This window comes from Oncorhynchus tshawytscha, linkage group LG19 (genome assembly GCF_018296145.1).
Source record: "Oncorhynchus tshawytscha isolate Ot180627B linkage group LG19, Otsh_v2.0, whole genome shotgun sequence".
NCBI lineage: Eukaryota > Metazoa > Chordata > Actinopteri > Salmoniformes > Salmonidae > Oncorhynchus > Oncorhynchus tshawytscha.
In genome coordinates, this window is record NC_056447.1 from 358,435 (window position 1) to 373,814 (window position 15,380).

The window sequence follows — 15,380 nt, forward strand, 5'->3', positions numbered from 1 at the left end:
GTGATCCATTGTCTTTGAAGTTATTACAGAGAAACAGTAACGAAGCGGACCGTATCTGTTTCCGCAATTCGAATTTCACTCTAGAAAATGTAGATCTATGACAGATTGCCAACAACGCACACGCAGACGTATGCAAGAAAACGTCCCATCACTGTAGTCGTAATTTGCAGCTAGCAATCCTAGCTAGCTAGTTATCCGAAGATGGCGGCTTGTAGACGTGTTCCTCGTCTCCTGCTTTTGATGTCTATCCTTTTGTATGTGCATCCCATTCGAGAGGATAAATATCAGATCAATGGAGTCGCCAAGCCTCCAGTTAGTGTTGTTATCCCGGCTCAAAATCCAGGCGTAGTACCGGCTGCTGTGAACGGAGCTCCAGTACTCGCGGCCCTGCCACTTCGTAGACGCACTAGCGGCTGGAAGCTGGCCGAAGAGGGGGCTTGTCGGGAGGACTTGACAAGGCTTTGTCCGAAACATTCCTGGAACAATAACCTGGCTGTGCTTGAGTGCCTCCAGGATAGGAAAGAGGTATGTTGTGGGCGATATTGTAGCCCGACCAAAACGTGGGTGTGCCTTGGCTTGGCTTTACTCAAGCTAGCATATAACGTTATCCAGTTAACGTTAGCTAGCTAACTACTAGCCGATGCTAGCTATTAGTTGGCTACTTAGCGAGCATTTACTATCTCGCTGGTTGTGTTGCAAAAATAGTATATATGTGATTGCAATTGATTATTCAATATGCTTTAAGAGCTTCATCATTCGACAAGTATAGCCACTGAAATAGTGCCACTTTTCCCCCCAGCCATTTAGGACCGTGGTAACGTTTATTAAAGTCACAAGTTTAGCTAACTCGCTAGGCAGCTACTGTAACGTTAATACCTACAGATGTGCCAAGCTAACTATGTTGACCTTTGTTAAACTAGCAATGGCTAGCTTGATCTTCTAATGATATGTTGTGAGTCATGTCCATTCCTGGTCTAAACACATCTGTCGTCCTATATGTACATTTCGCCAACATTTCCAGCAATGTCCTGTTCAGAGTAAGGATAGGAGGAGATTGTTAGATCTTAAGTGTAGATTCAGTTACCTTTTTTTAAAAGCTTCCAGCCAATGGTTATGGTTAGGCTTGAGAAAGCGAAAGTCAATCACTACAGTAATATGTGGTGAGTGGCCAGTCTATCCTAATCAGGTGTTTGCAGCCTGAGTCTCAAGGCAATGGTCCTGTTAGCTCAAGGGGCTAGTACCAGCAGTGGTCTGAGAGTAATCCACTTTTTGGTTTGTTTTCCTTGATTGTTAGACTCTAGACTAGAGTATATCTACAGCATTAGTGTCTATTGTAGTTTAGAACAGGGGTTGGTGCTGATTTGGTTAGGTAAGGATCTTGTTCTCTGTTAATGACCAGTGGTTGCTCTCTTCATTGTAAAATGCTGATAATTATTAATTCATTTATTTTCACCAGATTTCAGTGGCCTGTTTTCATTGAGGAGGCTCTGTCAGTGGTCTTGGCTCAGCTCTTTTGGTGTGGGTAGTTTTAGAGGCACACAGCAATTTCCCTGTCTCCAGGCTGCTGCTCACTGCCAGCCTCCATGGTAGTTGTGATTTTGTTTACTTGGTCAATTCACAGAGTAGGGAGGAGGCCATGGCAGTATGACTTTACTTTCAGGACTCATGGCTTGGATCGTTTAGTTCTGCGTTTTGAAGGTCCTCTTGAGTTCTGTGTTGTTGAAAAAGCTTTTCTGGGGGAATTTGAGGCATTTTGGCAATGTCTCTCAGGTTGAAGAGTTTCATGGCTATTTATAGTCTCAATAGGGCTAAACATGCATTGTAAGCTTATAGTTTTGTTTTAAAGAAAAATCCCCAAATGATATTATTGGTCCTTTTAATGAAATGGCTTTTCATTCATTCAGACAACTGCCGTTTTGTTTACAGCAAATAGGCCTAAACGTTGACGTCTTGCCTTAATCACTGTAGGAAATGTGTTGTTTTCATTTCACACTATAGTTTTGTGCAGAGTGAGGTTAATTCTGGTTCTGCTACCTTGGCTCTCAGCCCATGGCTCTTCTTTGAGTGTGAATTAAGTGGACAGATATTTCCTCTCAGCTTGATGAAACCTTAATAAACTGGTCCATTCTCAAATTCACAAACTCTAAATGGGCACCTGTGAAGGCGTGCACTGCTTTCATGGTTTCTGAGGTCAAGGATGGGTCTAGTCAAATTGTTTAAAGATGACGACAAGAAGCATCTTCCTCTTCCAGACACAGGGCTCTGCAGTGCAAACATTTTACTCGCATACTGGTATGCACCTAAATATTTTGCTGTGAACCTGGAATTTTACTTCAGCTCCACCAATGCACATAGAAAAAAATCGTCCAGATAATTGTTGAAATGATTACTTCACTCTACCGCGGCCCCTGAGTGCCATGGAGAATGCACTGAGCCAAGATTCATGATCGTCATGCTTGCACCATTACTACAAAAAAATGCTTTTTACCTAAAATAATTTTACTTGTGCTCCTACATTTTTCAACTTACACTACCTGACCAAATGTATGTGGACATCTGCTCGTTGAACAACTCAATCCAAAATTATAGGCATTAATATAGAGTTGTCCCCCCTGCTGACATAACAGCCTCTTCTGTGAATGCTTTCCACTAGATGTTGGAATATTGCTGCCGGGAATTGGTTCCATTCAGCCACAACAGCACTGAGGTCGGGCACTGTTTTTGAGTGATTAGGCCTGGATCGCAATGGGCGTTCAAATTCATCCCAAAGATGTTCGATGGGGTTGAGGTCAGCGCTCCGTGCAGGCCAGTCAAGTTCTTCCACACCGATCTCAACAAATATTTTTGTATGGACCTCGCTTTGTGCACGGGGGCATTGCCATGCTGAAACAGGAAAAGGCCTTCCCCAAACTGGTGCCACAAAGTTGGAAGCACAGAATCAATCATCTAGAATGTCATTGTATGCTGTAGCATTAAGATTTCCCTTCACTGGAACGAAGGGGCCTAGCCCGGACAATGGAAAAACGGGTCCAGACCATTTTTCCTCCTCCACCAAACTTTACAGTTGGCACTAAGCATTCAAGCAGGTAGTGTTCTCCTGGCATCTGCCAAACCCAGATTTGTCAGTTGGACTGCAAGATGAAGTGGGATTCATCACTCCAGAGAATGCCATTCCACTGTTCGTGTCCAATGACCGCAAGCTTTACACCACTCCACCCAATGTTTGGCATTGCGCATGGTGATCTTAGGCTTGTGTGCAGCCGCTTGGCCATGGAAACCAATTTCATTAAGCTCCCGACGAACAGTTCTTATGCTGACGTTTTTTCCAGATGCAGTTTAGATCTCAGTAGTGCGTGTTGTAACCGAGGACAGACAATTTTTACATGCTTCAGCACTTGGCGGTTCCGTTCTGTGAGCTTGTGTGGCCTACCACTTTGCGGCTGAGCCGTTGTTGCTCCTAGACATTTCCACTTCACAATAACAGCACTTAGTTTGACCGGGGCAGCGCTAGCAGGGCAGATATTTGACTTGTTGGAAAGGTGGCATCCTATGACGGTGCCACGGAGAAGTCACTGAGCTCTTCAGTAAGGTAATTCTACTGCAAATGTTTGTCTACCGAGATTGCATGGCTGTGTGCTCGATTTTATACACCTGTCAGCAACAGGTGTGGCTGAAATAGCCTAATCCACAAATTTGAAGGGTTGTCCACATACTTTTGTGTGTGCTGGGCGCACAATTGGCCCAGCGTCGTCCGGGCTGTCATTGTAAATAAGAATGAGTTCTTAACTGACTTGCCTAGTTAAATATATGTTACACACACCACACTGACCAAAAAGTAATTTGTTGGAATTTACGCATGTCCCCATTACCAGTAAAACAAATTAAAACCTATTTCTTTCACTTACTTGCTGTGCTGTTTCGTTGTTCATTTTTCAGTCGTTTCATTCTCAAGCAGGATTTATATGGAACGCCCTTTGGGTCTTTGCGTGTCAAATAACACTGTTTGACCAATCAGGACCTGAATATGACGGCACGTCACATAATTTAACACGTTCATATTTTTTTACGTAGCTATTACACATTGATCTGGCCAAGGCTTTCGACTCTGTCAATCACCACATCCTCATCGGCAGACTCGACAGCCTTGGTTTCTCAAATGATTGCCTCGCCTGGTTCACCAACTACTTCTCTGATAGAGTTCAGTGTGTCAAATCGGAGGGTCTGCTGTCCGGACCTCTGGGAGTCTCTATGGGGGTGCCATAGGGTTCAATTCTTGGACCGACTCTCTTCTCTGTATACATCAATGAGGTCGCTCTTGCTGCTGGTGAGTCTCCGATCCACCTCTACGCAGACGACACCATTCTGTATACTTCTGGCCCTTCTTTGGACACTGTGTTAACAACCCTCCAGGCAAGCTTCAATGCCATACAACTCTCCTTCCGTGGCCTCCAATTGCTCTTAAATACAAGTAAAACTAAATGCATGCTCTTCAACCGATCGCTACCTGCACCTACCAGCCTGTCCAACATCACTACTCTGGACGGCTCTGACTTAGAATACGTGGACAACTACAAATACTTAGGTGTCTGGTTAGACTGTAAACTCTCCTTCCAGACCCATATCAAACATCTCCAATCCAAAATTAAATCTAGAATCTGCTTCCTATTTCGCAAACAAAGCATCCTTCACTCATGCTGCCAAACATACCCTCGTAAAACTGACTATCCTACCGATCCTTGACTTCGGCGATGTCATTTACAAAATAGCCTCCAATACCCTACTCAACAAATTGGATGCAGTCTATCACAGTGCAATCCGTTTTGTCACCAAAGACCCATATACTACCCACCATTGCGACCTGTATGCTCTCGTTGGCTGGCCCTCGCTTCATACTCATCGCCAAACCCACTGGCTCCATGTCATCTACAAGACCCTGCTAGGTAAAATCCCCCCTTATCTCAGCTCGCTGGTCACCATAGCATCTCCCACCTGTAGCACACGCTCCAGCAGGTATATCTCTCTAGTCACCCCCAAAACCAATTCTTTCTTTGGCTGCCTCTCCTTCTAGTTCTCTGCTGCCAATGACTGGAACAAACTACAAAAATCTCTGAAACTGGAAACACTTATCTCCCTCACTAGCTTTAAGCACCAACTGTCAGAGCAGCTCACAGATTACTGCACCTGTACATAGCCCACCTATAATTTAGCCCAAACAACGACCTCTTTCCCTACTGTATTTCATTTATTTATTTATTTAGCTCCTTTGCACCCCATTATTTGTATTTCTACTTTGCACATTCTTCCATTGCAAATCTACCATTCAAGTGTTTTACTTGCTATATTGTATTTACTTTCCCACCATGGCCTTTTTTTGCCTTTACCTCCCTTATCTCACCTCATTTGCTCACATCGTATATAGACTTGTTTATACTGTATTATTGACTGTATGTTTGTTTTACTCCATGTGTAACTCTATGTCGTTGTGTGTCGAACTGCTTTGCTTTATCTTGGCCAGGTCGCAATTGTAAATGAGAACTTGTTCTCAACTTGCCTACCTGGTTAAATAAAAGTGTAATCAATTTTTTTTATTTTTTTATTTCACCATCACTCATATTTCATATGTCGCAACGATTCATCGATACCTATGCTATGATGCTGGTAAAGTTGTCTCTCGCACCTACAGTGCTGGTCATAAAAAAAAGCTAGCTAGCTCAGGGATGCAAACAATGTTCATCCCCATAAACATAGCAAAACAACATCTGTTTCTGTAGCTACAGTTAGTTATCTAAAATAACCCTGATTTTATAAGACAGTTTTTATTTTATTAATGGTGGTCAGACCCATCTATGTGAAGCTAGCCACAATAAGGATTAGCCACAATAGTAGACTTTGGGGTTAGCCTTCAAAATCAAAGTATGGCATAATTCTACTATTTGTATTCATTTGCATCACTGTCAATGACATTTTTTTATTTTGAAGGCAAATTCCACGATTGTGCCTAATCCTTATTGTGGCTAGCTTCACAGCACATAACCTGGTCCCGTCGAGCCTCACTAGCCAGATGAAGCTAGTTGGCTGCTTATAACGTTAGCTTTGGGCAACAGGGTTAAGTAGCTGGCTAGCTATTGTTTTTATAAACTGAAGTTTAATTTCAATAGGTGGACAACAAGTGGCAAATATAGCTAATTCTTACTCACAAGGATTCCTAAATTATTTGCTAAGAATAATGAAAATGACTGCAGTTTCTACTGATCATTGTTTTCAGACTGTTTGCGTTAGTGCTAGCGTTAGTTGCGGTCAAACAAATTATGCTTTATTATCAACGCGGTATTGTAAGCACATCGTTCTTGGCCTGTGTTTGCTTATTTGCAGACTTATTTGTACAGCTTTGACAGTGCTACTGTATCTTTTTTTGACACGTAAAGACCCAAATGGCATCCATAGTGTGTATGCTGTGACTCTAATATCAGTGACGCTACTATTGTGTAACTCCGGTAGGGAAACATCTGAAAAATAGTGCACTTGGTAGTGCATACCGGTGCTCGACCAGTCGGCGAAAGCCAACATGACCCATGACAGAGAATGGTTGATTGTCAAGGGGAATGAATTCGATTATCCTGGCTTTAATGGATTTCACCTTTGAGTTGTCTCGCTGAAATTGTCTTACTCTTTCAAATGACTGCTCGATCCACACAGCAGAAATTGTGGGCTAGGTTAGGAATGCTGTGTTGCACGTGTAGCGCAACATTTTACGTGGCGTCATTACGTTATGTAACTACGCTATGTAGGTATGCACGGTAGCTTTGACATCGGTTTTTAATATGGGCATTAAACTAGACATCGGTCCGATACCAATGTTGGCATTTTTATCTAATATTGGCCAATCCGATATGTTTGCCGATTTATATCCTGCATCCCTAGTCGAAAGCGTTCCACAGGGTAGCTGTTCCACGTTGACTCATGCTTCCCACAGTTGTCAAGCTGGCTGGATGTCCTTTGGGTGGACCATTCTTGATAACCACGGGAAACTTGAGCGTGAGAAACCCAGCAGCGTTGCAGTTCATGACTCAAACCGGTGCACCTGGCACCTACTACCATACCCCGTTCAAAGGCACCTAAATCTTTTGTCTTGACCATTCTCAACCCGAACCCGGCACACACACAATCCATGTCTCAAGGCTTACGTCTTTATGTAACCTTTCTCCTCCCCTTCATCTACACCGATTGGAGCGGATTTAACAAGTGACATCAATAAGGGATCATAGCTTTCACCACGATTCACCTGGTCAGTCTGTCATGGAAAGAGCAGGTTCTTAATGTTTTTAATGTTATGTATACTCGGTGTACGTGCTCCTTGTAACAAAGGTCAGCTTAGCCCTGCCCATGTAATAGAAAACTAAGATCACAACATTTGAAGTTCATACTCAGTTTAGAATGAGTCACATAATGTTTAGCGTACTTATGTACTTCCCCTTTCTGTAATACACATGATTTCCAGTGTTCTATTTGTGACATACAAGGTCGTGTGGGTTGATGGTCACTAGTTATATTATTCTCATATTTGTGCATCTCTCCTTTCATGAAAGATTCGATACACATCTAGATACTTGTGCTCAGATACGATACATTAACGATACGTTTTTATTTTGAAACTATTGGGTGTGATTCAGCTTGATTAGGGGAACGAATTGATGCATTTCAGTAAGATTTGATGGACTGCCATACCCTGTTCACTTGTCTTTTTGTCTTGCCCATTCACCCTCTGAAGGGCACTCACACAATCCATGTCTCAATTGTCTCAAGGCTTAACAATCCTTTATCCTGTCTCCTCCCCTTCATCTACATTGATTGAAGTGGATTTAACAAGGGACAGGATTAAGGGATCATGGCATTCACTTGGAGTCACCTGGCCAGTCTGTCATGGAAAGAGCAAGCGTTCTTAATGTTTTTGTACACTCAGTGTGTAAGCTATATACTGTATTTAGCTGCTATTTATAAACTTGTTCATGTAACCTAACAATGAGGGGGAGTAAGTCTGCTTGAGGATAAATTCAAACTTGAGACTCGCCTGGTCTTCTGAAGTCCTCATTGCTGCTTCTCTTCTCTTTCTTTCTGTTTGTCTGTTTCTCTGTTTTCTGAGTAGAGGCCTATAGTAGCTACATTATGCGACTTTGTCGTCGTGTATTTTTGTGTGAAAATGTTTTCACCACGCAGGTAATAGACACGATTTTGTTTTCTATACTGATTTGCCAAGCCGGAGAGCCTTTCCTGAGACATTGTGCATTATATGTCCATTGCGCTGCACACAATTTAAACGTAGTCTTGAATGATGCATGCCAGTATACCAGAGTGAAGGGACTGCAAACACACAACTCAAACTGCGTTGCAACAGTATGAACTAAATAACCAACCACTTTTTTTTGTTCAAGGTCTGTTTTCTGCTAAAGATGATAGACAGTCTGTTTGCATCTGCAAATGTATTATCTACTATCAAGACGATCTGTACCCAGAGCTTCCTATACAGCTAATCTCCTTCTGTAACATGTTGAGGCTGGCAATTAAGGAGAATGAGAGGCTCAATTAAAGACGTTGCATAACTGCTGTATTCCCTTCTGCCCAGTTTCCCTGATGTTGTTACGGCAATCAAGCTGTTTTTTACCATCCCTGTAACTGTTTTCTAAACTAAAACTTATAATGAACTACTTAAGAAGCGTTAGGCTCTCGGTCTGATATGCGCTGTTGAACATCTGTGGTATCACCACTCACTGGCACCGCTGTTGAACATCTGTGGTATCACCACTCATTGCACCGCTGTTGAACATCTGTGGTATCACCACTCATTGCACCGCTGTTGAACATCTGTGGTATCACCACTCACTGGCTCCGCTGTTGAACATCTGTGGTATCACCACTCATTGCACCGCTGTTGAACATCTGTGGTATCACCACTCACTGGCACCGCTGTTGAACATCTGTGGTATCACCACTCATTGCACCGCTGTTGAACATCTGTGGTATCACCACTCACTGGCTCCGCTGTTGAACATCTGTGGTATCACCACTCATTGCACCACTGTTGAACATCTGTGGTATCACCACTCATTGCACCGCTGTTGAACATCTGTGGTATCACCACTCACTGGCACCGCTGTTGAACATCTGTGGTATCACCACTCACTGGCACCGCTGTTGAACATCTGTGGTATCACCACTCACTGGCACCGCTGTTGAACATCTGTGGTATCACCACTCACTGGCTCCGCTGTTGTGGACTTGCCCTTGGCATTTGTTCACCGATATCCCCTTACTTTCAATTAGTGGTTTTAAAAAATATATATTTTTCAATGCCTGAGGCACTTTTTCCATCACACTTAGCTTCCTAGTACGTATGGAAATGTCAATTATCTATATAATTTTTGGGAGAATTATTGATTTAGATAATTATTGATATATATTATAATTTTGATATTTAAAAACAGCTTTCCGTAAAGTCACAATCTTATTGTTTTGACTTCCTACAAGCCTCTCTGGCTGGTGTTTTAGAACATTTGATGCTGTCCGATTAGAATGTAAGTTCTTGTCCCCAGATTAGGTCTAACTCCAATTAGTCGACTGGGTGATTGTTTGGTCGTTAAGCTGTTGGTTGACTGAGATCGTTTAAGTCGTGCAGTAACAGATAAATGTTTATAGTACCAGTCAAAAGTTTGGTGACACCTACTTATTCAATGGTTTTTCCTTATTTAAAAAAAAAAATCTACATTGTAGAATAATAGTGAAGACAAACCATGAACTAACACATGGAATCATGTAGTTACCAAAAAAGTGTTAAACAAATCTAAATATTTTTGAGATTCTTCAAAGTATCCACCCTTTGCCTTGATGACAGCTTTGCACACTCTTGGCATTCGCTCAAACAGCTTCACCCTAGAATTATTTTCCAACAGTCTTGAAGGATCTTGAAAGAGTTCCCACATATTCTGAGCTTCTGTTGGCTGCTTTTCCTTCACTCTGCGGTCCAACTCATCCCAAACCATCTCAATTGGGTTGAGGTCAGGTGATTGTGGAAGCCAGGTCATCTGATGCAGCACTCCATCACTCTATTTCTTGGTCAAATAAACCTTACACAGCCTAGAGGTGTGTTGGGTCATTATCCTGTTGAAAAACAAAGTATAGTCCCACTAAGCGCAAACCAGATGGGATGAATGCTGTGGTAGCCATGCTGGTTAAGTGTGTCACAACTCCTCCATGCTTTACGGTGGGAAATACACATGGGGAGATCATCCGTTCACCTACTCTGCGTCTCACAAAGACATGGCAGTTGGAACCAAAAATCTAATTTGGATTCATCAGACCAAATAAAACATTTCCGCCGGTCTAATGTCCATTGCACATGTTTCTCGGCCCAAGCAAGTTCCTTCTTATTATTGGTGTCCTTTAGTGGTTTCTTTGCAGCAATTCAACCATGAAGGCCTGATTCACAGTCTCCTCTGAACAGTTGATGTGTCTGTTACTTGAACTCTGAAGCATTTATTGGGCTGGTAACTCTAATGAACTTATCCTCTGCAGCAGAGCTAATTCTGGGTCTTCCATTCCTGTGGCAGTCCTCATGAGAGACAATTTCATCATAGCGCTTGATGGTTTTCGACTGCACTTGAAGAAACTTTCAAAGGTCTTGATATGTTCTGGATTGACTGCCCTTCATGTCTTAAAGTAATGATGGGCTGTCGTTTCTCTTTGCTTATTTGAGCTGTTCTTGCCTTATGGACTTGGTCTTTTACCAAATAGGGCTATCTTCTGTATATATCCCCCCAACCTTGTCACAACACAACTGATTGACTCAAACGCATTAAGAAGGAAAGAAATTCCACAAAGTAACAAGGCACACCTGTTAATTGAAATGCATTCCAGGTGACTACCTCATGAAGCTGGTTGAGAGAATGCCAAGTGTGCCTTCATGACAGCTTTGCACAAAGGGTGGCTATTTGAGGAATCTCAAATATAATATATATTTTGGTTTGTTTGACACTTTTTTTTTTGGTTACTACATGATTCCATATGTGTCATTTCACAGTTTTGATGACTTCTTTATTATTCTACAACGCTCTGACATATAGGCTACTTGCCGATACCGGTATCTGATATTTTCCTTGCCAAAAAAAAAACGATACCGATTTCTAAAAAATGATGCCCTTTTAAAGCATTCTAGTACAGTTAAATTGTTGAAACACACTGAGCAAAAAGTTATTTTGTTGGCTCTTGCTTACTTGCTATGCTCTTTCGTTGTTAATTTGTTCAGTCTCAACCAGGATTTCATCATACATGTCAAGCAGTGAAGTTTCAACTCTGTCTGTCTGTGTCCTCGGTGCTTCACTGTCACTGAGTCCGTTTCCATCTTGTCCAGCTGTGTCTGTAACATTTCACGTAAACCTTGTTTCCATTCTGCATCAACGTAGCGGTCCTTGTACCGAGCATCGAGCATGGCTGCGACACAGTAAAGAGGCTCAGAGAGAATGCCACCGAAACGCTTTTTCACAGCCTCTTGTAGAGCATGTTTGCAAGTTTTAACCCCATGGTCTGTGTCTGCAGTTTTGTTGAGTAGGCATTTCACAGTTGACACAGTTGATGAGCTTTTTTCTCGAGTCAGTTGTTCGAATGGAGCTAGGTGTGTGTTCATGTTCTCAAATGCCATTGAAATGGCAGCAGCGATATGAGAACCAGCACATTCTTGAGCATGCAATAAGGCTTTCATCAGTACGAAATCTTTGTCGACCCATGGTGCTGTCAGATTCAGCATGCTCATGGGGCTGACATCGCTGTTCTAAATGTCAGTTGTGAAGCTAATAGCAGTGACGCCCATAGCAAGTAGCTCATGGATGTGCGTTTCAACTATACTGTGTAACTTCGGTAGGGCACCATCTGAAAAATAGCATCTACTTGGTGGTGTGTACCGGGGCTCGAGGTGCTCGACCAGTCGGCGAAAGCCAACATTATCCACGACAGAAAACGGTTGATTGTCAAGGGCAATGAATTCCACTATCTTGGCGTTGTTGGATTTCGCCTTTTGAGTTGTCTCTTTTGACATTTTCTTACTCTTTCAAATGACTGCTCGACTTGAACTTGTTTAGTTGTTGGAAGTGTGCGCTTATTTTTCTGCTTTTGCTCTGTGTAGTGCTCTATTTTCCGTGGCGTCATTACGTCATCTACCTACGTTATGTGTATGTGTATGTATGCACGTCAGCTTTAACGTCGGTTTTACACAACTAGACATCGGGCAGATGCAGATGTTGGTATTTTTAGCTAATATAGGCCAATTCTGATATGTTTACCAATATATCGTGCATCCCTAGTCTCAGCCACTGCCTGTCACCAAGGCAGTACCCCAAGGCTCAATCCTATGCCCCACGCCCCAAAACAATATGTGACTCACTTCCTGGATTTGGTCTTATGGAGCAAAATTTGAAATTGTGTTTTTTACATTGGATAAATGTATAGAGACCTCAGAGCTACAAAATGGTATATCATACACTACAGTTGAGGAACAATGGGAAAGTAATTCTGCTTTGAAAGTTGATAAACTTGTAAAACTCACTTTTGAGAGAATGGCCTTTGAATATTTTGGTATCTAGTGAAGAGCTCTAATTTGTCTACACCCATTCATCATCGTTCAAACCCTCTTAAGCTTTAGCCCCACCTATCTCGTTTCGCTCTCAGAGCATTCAGAGCGCACACCTGACCCACTGGCCGATGATTTGTTTACCTATGGATAACATGAAAACAGCCTAACCAGCTCTGCTGGCAAGAATTTCAGTACGCTTTGACATCTACTGACACCAGCCTTATTCAATGGGTGTTGTGCACTTTAGCTTAAGACATGTAGCTGGCTAGGTAAACAATGTGTAAGAACACACACATCACGTAATGTTAGATAACGAGCCAGCCAGCTAACATTAGCTAGTTAAACAACAACAAACACAGTGCCATATCATGTCGTTACTAACCTGCTTGAAAATGCTGGGAGCTAACCAACCAGGTTCAATGTTAGCTAGCTAACATTAGGCTCCTAACTAGAAAAGCATACGCCTCTGGGATACAAATAATATCAGCTAGGGAGCCAGCCAGCTAATGTTAGCTAGTAAGCTAACAGTACACTTTAGCTTAAGACATGTAGCTAACTAGGTAAACAATGCAAGAACACACATGTCATGTAACTTTAGCTAACGAGCCAGCTACCTTTGGTGAAACAAACAACTGAGCACAGTGCCAAATCATGTCTTTATTACCCTGCATGAGTATGCTGGGAGCTAACCAACAAATGTGCTTTCCAAAACTTTATTGAAACTATGCTTGGTATAAATAGGTTGTTTCTTTTTGTGTGGCGGCAATGATTCTGCCGTGGCACAGCGCCACACTTACATGAACGCTGAGGAAACACTGCATAGCGTATGTAAGCAATGTGCCCACACACTCTGGCAGCTTTCATGGCTGGGATAAGTTCTTTCTTCTTCTGGCACACAACTTCAGGATAGTTCTCATTGAGGAAGATATACGTTCCTCTCAAGTTCTTGGCTCTTTCCAGAACAGCTACCTTGACCTTGCTACCAGTAACTTGACCACTATTGGCCTGGGCCTGTCACCTGAGCCAGTGGTGGATTTTCCAGTCCTGTGGGCGTGCTCCACCACAATCTTCCTCTGCTCCATCTTCCGTGTCTCTGAGTATTTTCCTCACTTTCTCTTCAGACTCTGTCCAGGGCTCTGCAATTCTGTCCACAACCATGTTATTCCGCCTTGATTACTTAGTGCTGCCATCTTGCCGTTCTCCTGTTTAAACTCATCGAGCTGACCCTAGGAGAACTGCAAACTGTTCTTCAGGTCCTGGACCTCTCTGGTCAGGTCACCCATTCTTTTATTAGTTGACTCCACGAGTATTTGGACAAAACACTTGAAGCTATTTTCTTGTTGTACCAACTGCTTGTAGAACTTTTTGTTTGTTTAAAATCCTTCACCTGTGATAGAGACAGCACTGTACTCCCGCCGGTTTTGGACTTTTGTCATGGTAACAACATAGGTCAGGCTGTTATTCCTCGCAGTTCTAGACAGGGCAGGTTGGAGGGAAGATCGTAAACATCAACAAAAGTCTGGGAAAATCCACAGTCTCAGCCACAATGGCTAACTGTGTCGCGGGCTGCGTTCAAGCTCTCAACCCTGCTAGCTTGAGAGGCAGCTAGTCTAGCTGCTACGTCAAACAGCTGTTTAGACCCGGCCTTGGTCGGCAGGATCACTGGCTAGATGGTAGCGATCCCAGCAACTGATGCCAACCGCTTTGCAGGATCCAAACCCAAAAGGTAACTAGCTAGTAACAAAACTGTTTCAATAGACGTTCAAAACTTTACAAAACAACAAACCTAGCTAGCTCTCTCTAAATGCACACGCTTCATTGGGGCAGAAGGCAGTGTGTTGAGATTCTTAATGGCCAGATATCTAGAAACAGTGACAAGAAGCTGCCATGTGGGGAAACATATGTGGCTTGTTTCAGCTAGTTTTAGGTGGTCGTGTTCTTCATAACATGTCTTGTTTGAAGTGTTTTGACTGAGGTCGCGTCTATGCAAATATGGCTAAAAGTTGCTAGCTAGATGACCAACAACAGAAACAATGTATTTGAGATGTGCAAATTGATTTATGTATCCAATAAACATTGGGAACTAAATATATTTTACATGCGGTCAACAATCTAAGCCAACACCGTTTGTTTTGCCCCATTTGTCGCTAAACAACCAACCCGTCTGTGACTTAGTAGGCAATTTTCAGAGACCACTTTTGGCTCGTGAACTCTACTTTCTAAGCTACTGGCTGAAATTATACAAAACTTCAGCAGTGCATCTTTAATTGAGATTTTTGCCTGTTGGTCCCACACGACACTGACCATAGCTTTGCTTAGTGACTTTTCCCCAAGATTTATGTCCTTAGTCCTAATGTGACAGACTTTTTTGTAGATTGGAATTAGGCGGCACAGAGAAGCTCTGGGTGCATTGGTAAAGGGGGGAATATGGTATTTTTATGATGTAGCCTAGGTGTCAGTATGGATACACAGAGTTCCCTGGCTACTCATCGATCCTATCCATAAAACAGTGTGGGTTAGTAGAGCCGGGCATTATAGACACAAATCCATATCATGATAAATTGACTGAATTCTAGGGATGAAATTAAACAGGGTTATTTAACTGGGGCTCTGCCGGAACTCCACTGCAGGGGTCTGTGAAAATATAAATAAAATAAGTATAAAGAGAAGGAAAAATGCTGGGCAGTGATCAATTAAGACACAAAAATAAATACATCCTTTCAATGTTATGAATATCACTAGCAACAACATTGAAAATAGGAGA

General features: G+C 42.5%; 1 protein-coding gene across 2 annotated transcripts in view; it reads left to right on the forward strand.

Moving 5' to 3' along the window:
• Positions 1 to 127: 127 nt before the first annotated feature.
• The window catches only part of LOC112218189 (Golgi apparatus protein 1), a 62,128-nt gene continuing 46,875 nt past the window's right edge, over positions 128 to 15,380 (forward strand). The window contains exon 1 of one of the 2 annotated variants that reach the window (XM_024378781.2): positions 128 to 525. In XM_024378781.2, the coding sequence (XP_024234549.1) occupies positions 202 to 525 (324 nt within the window). In that variant the 5' untranslated portion in view covers positions 128 to 201. The remainder of the gene's footprint in view (positions 526 to 15,380) is intronic. The other variant, XM_024378782.2, reaches the window with a different exon arrangement.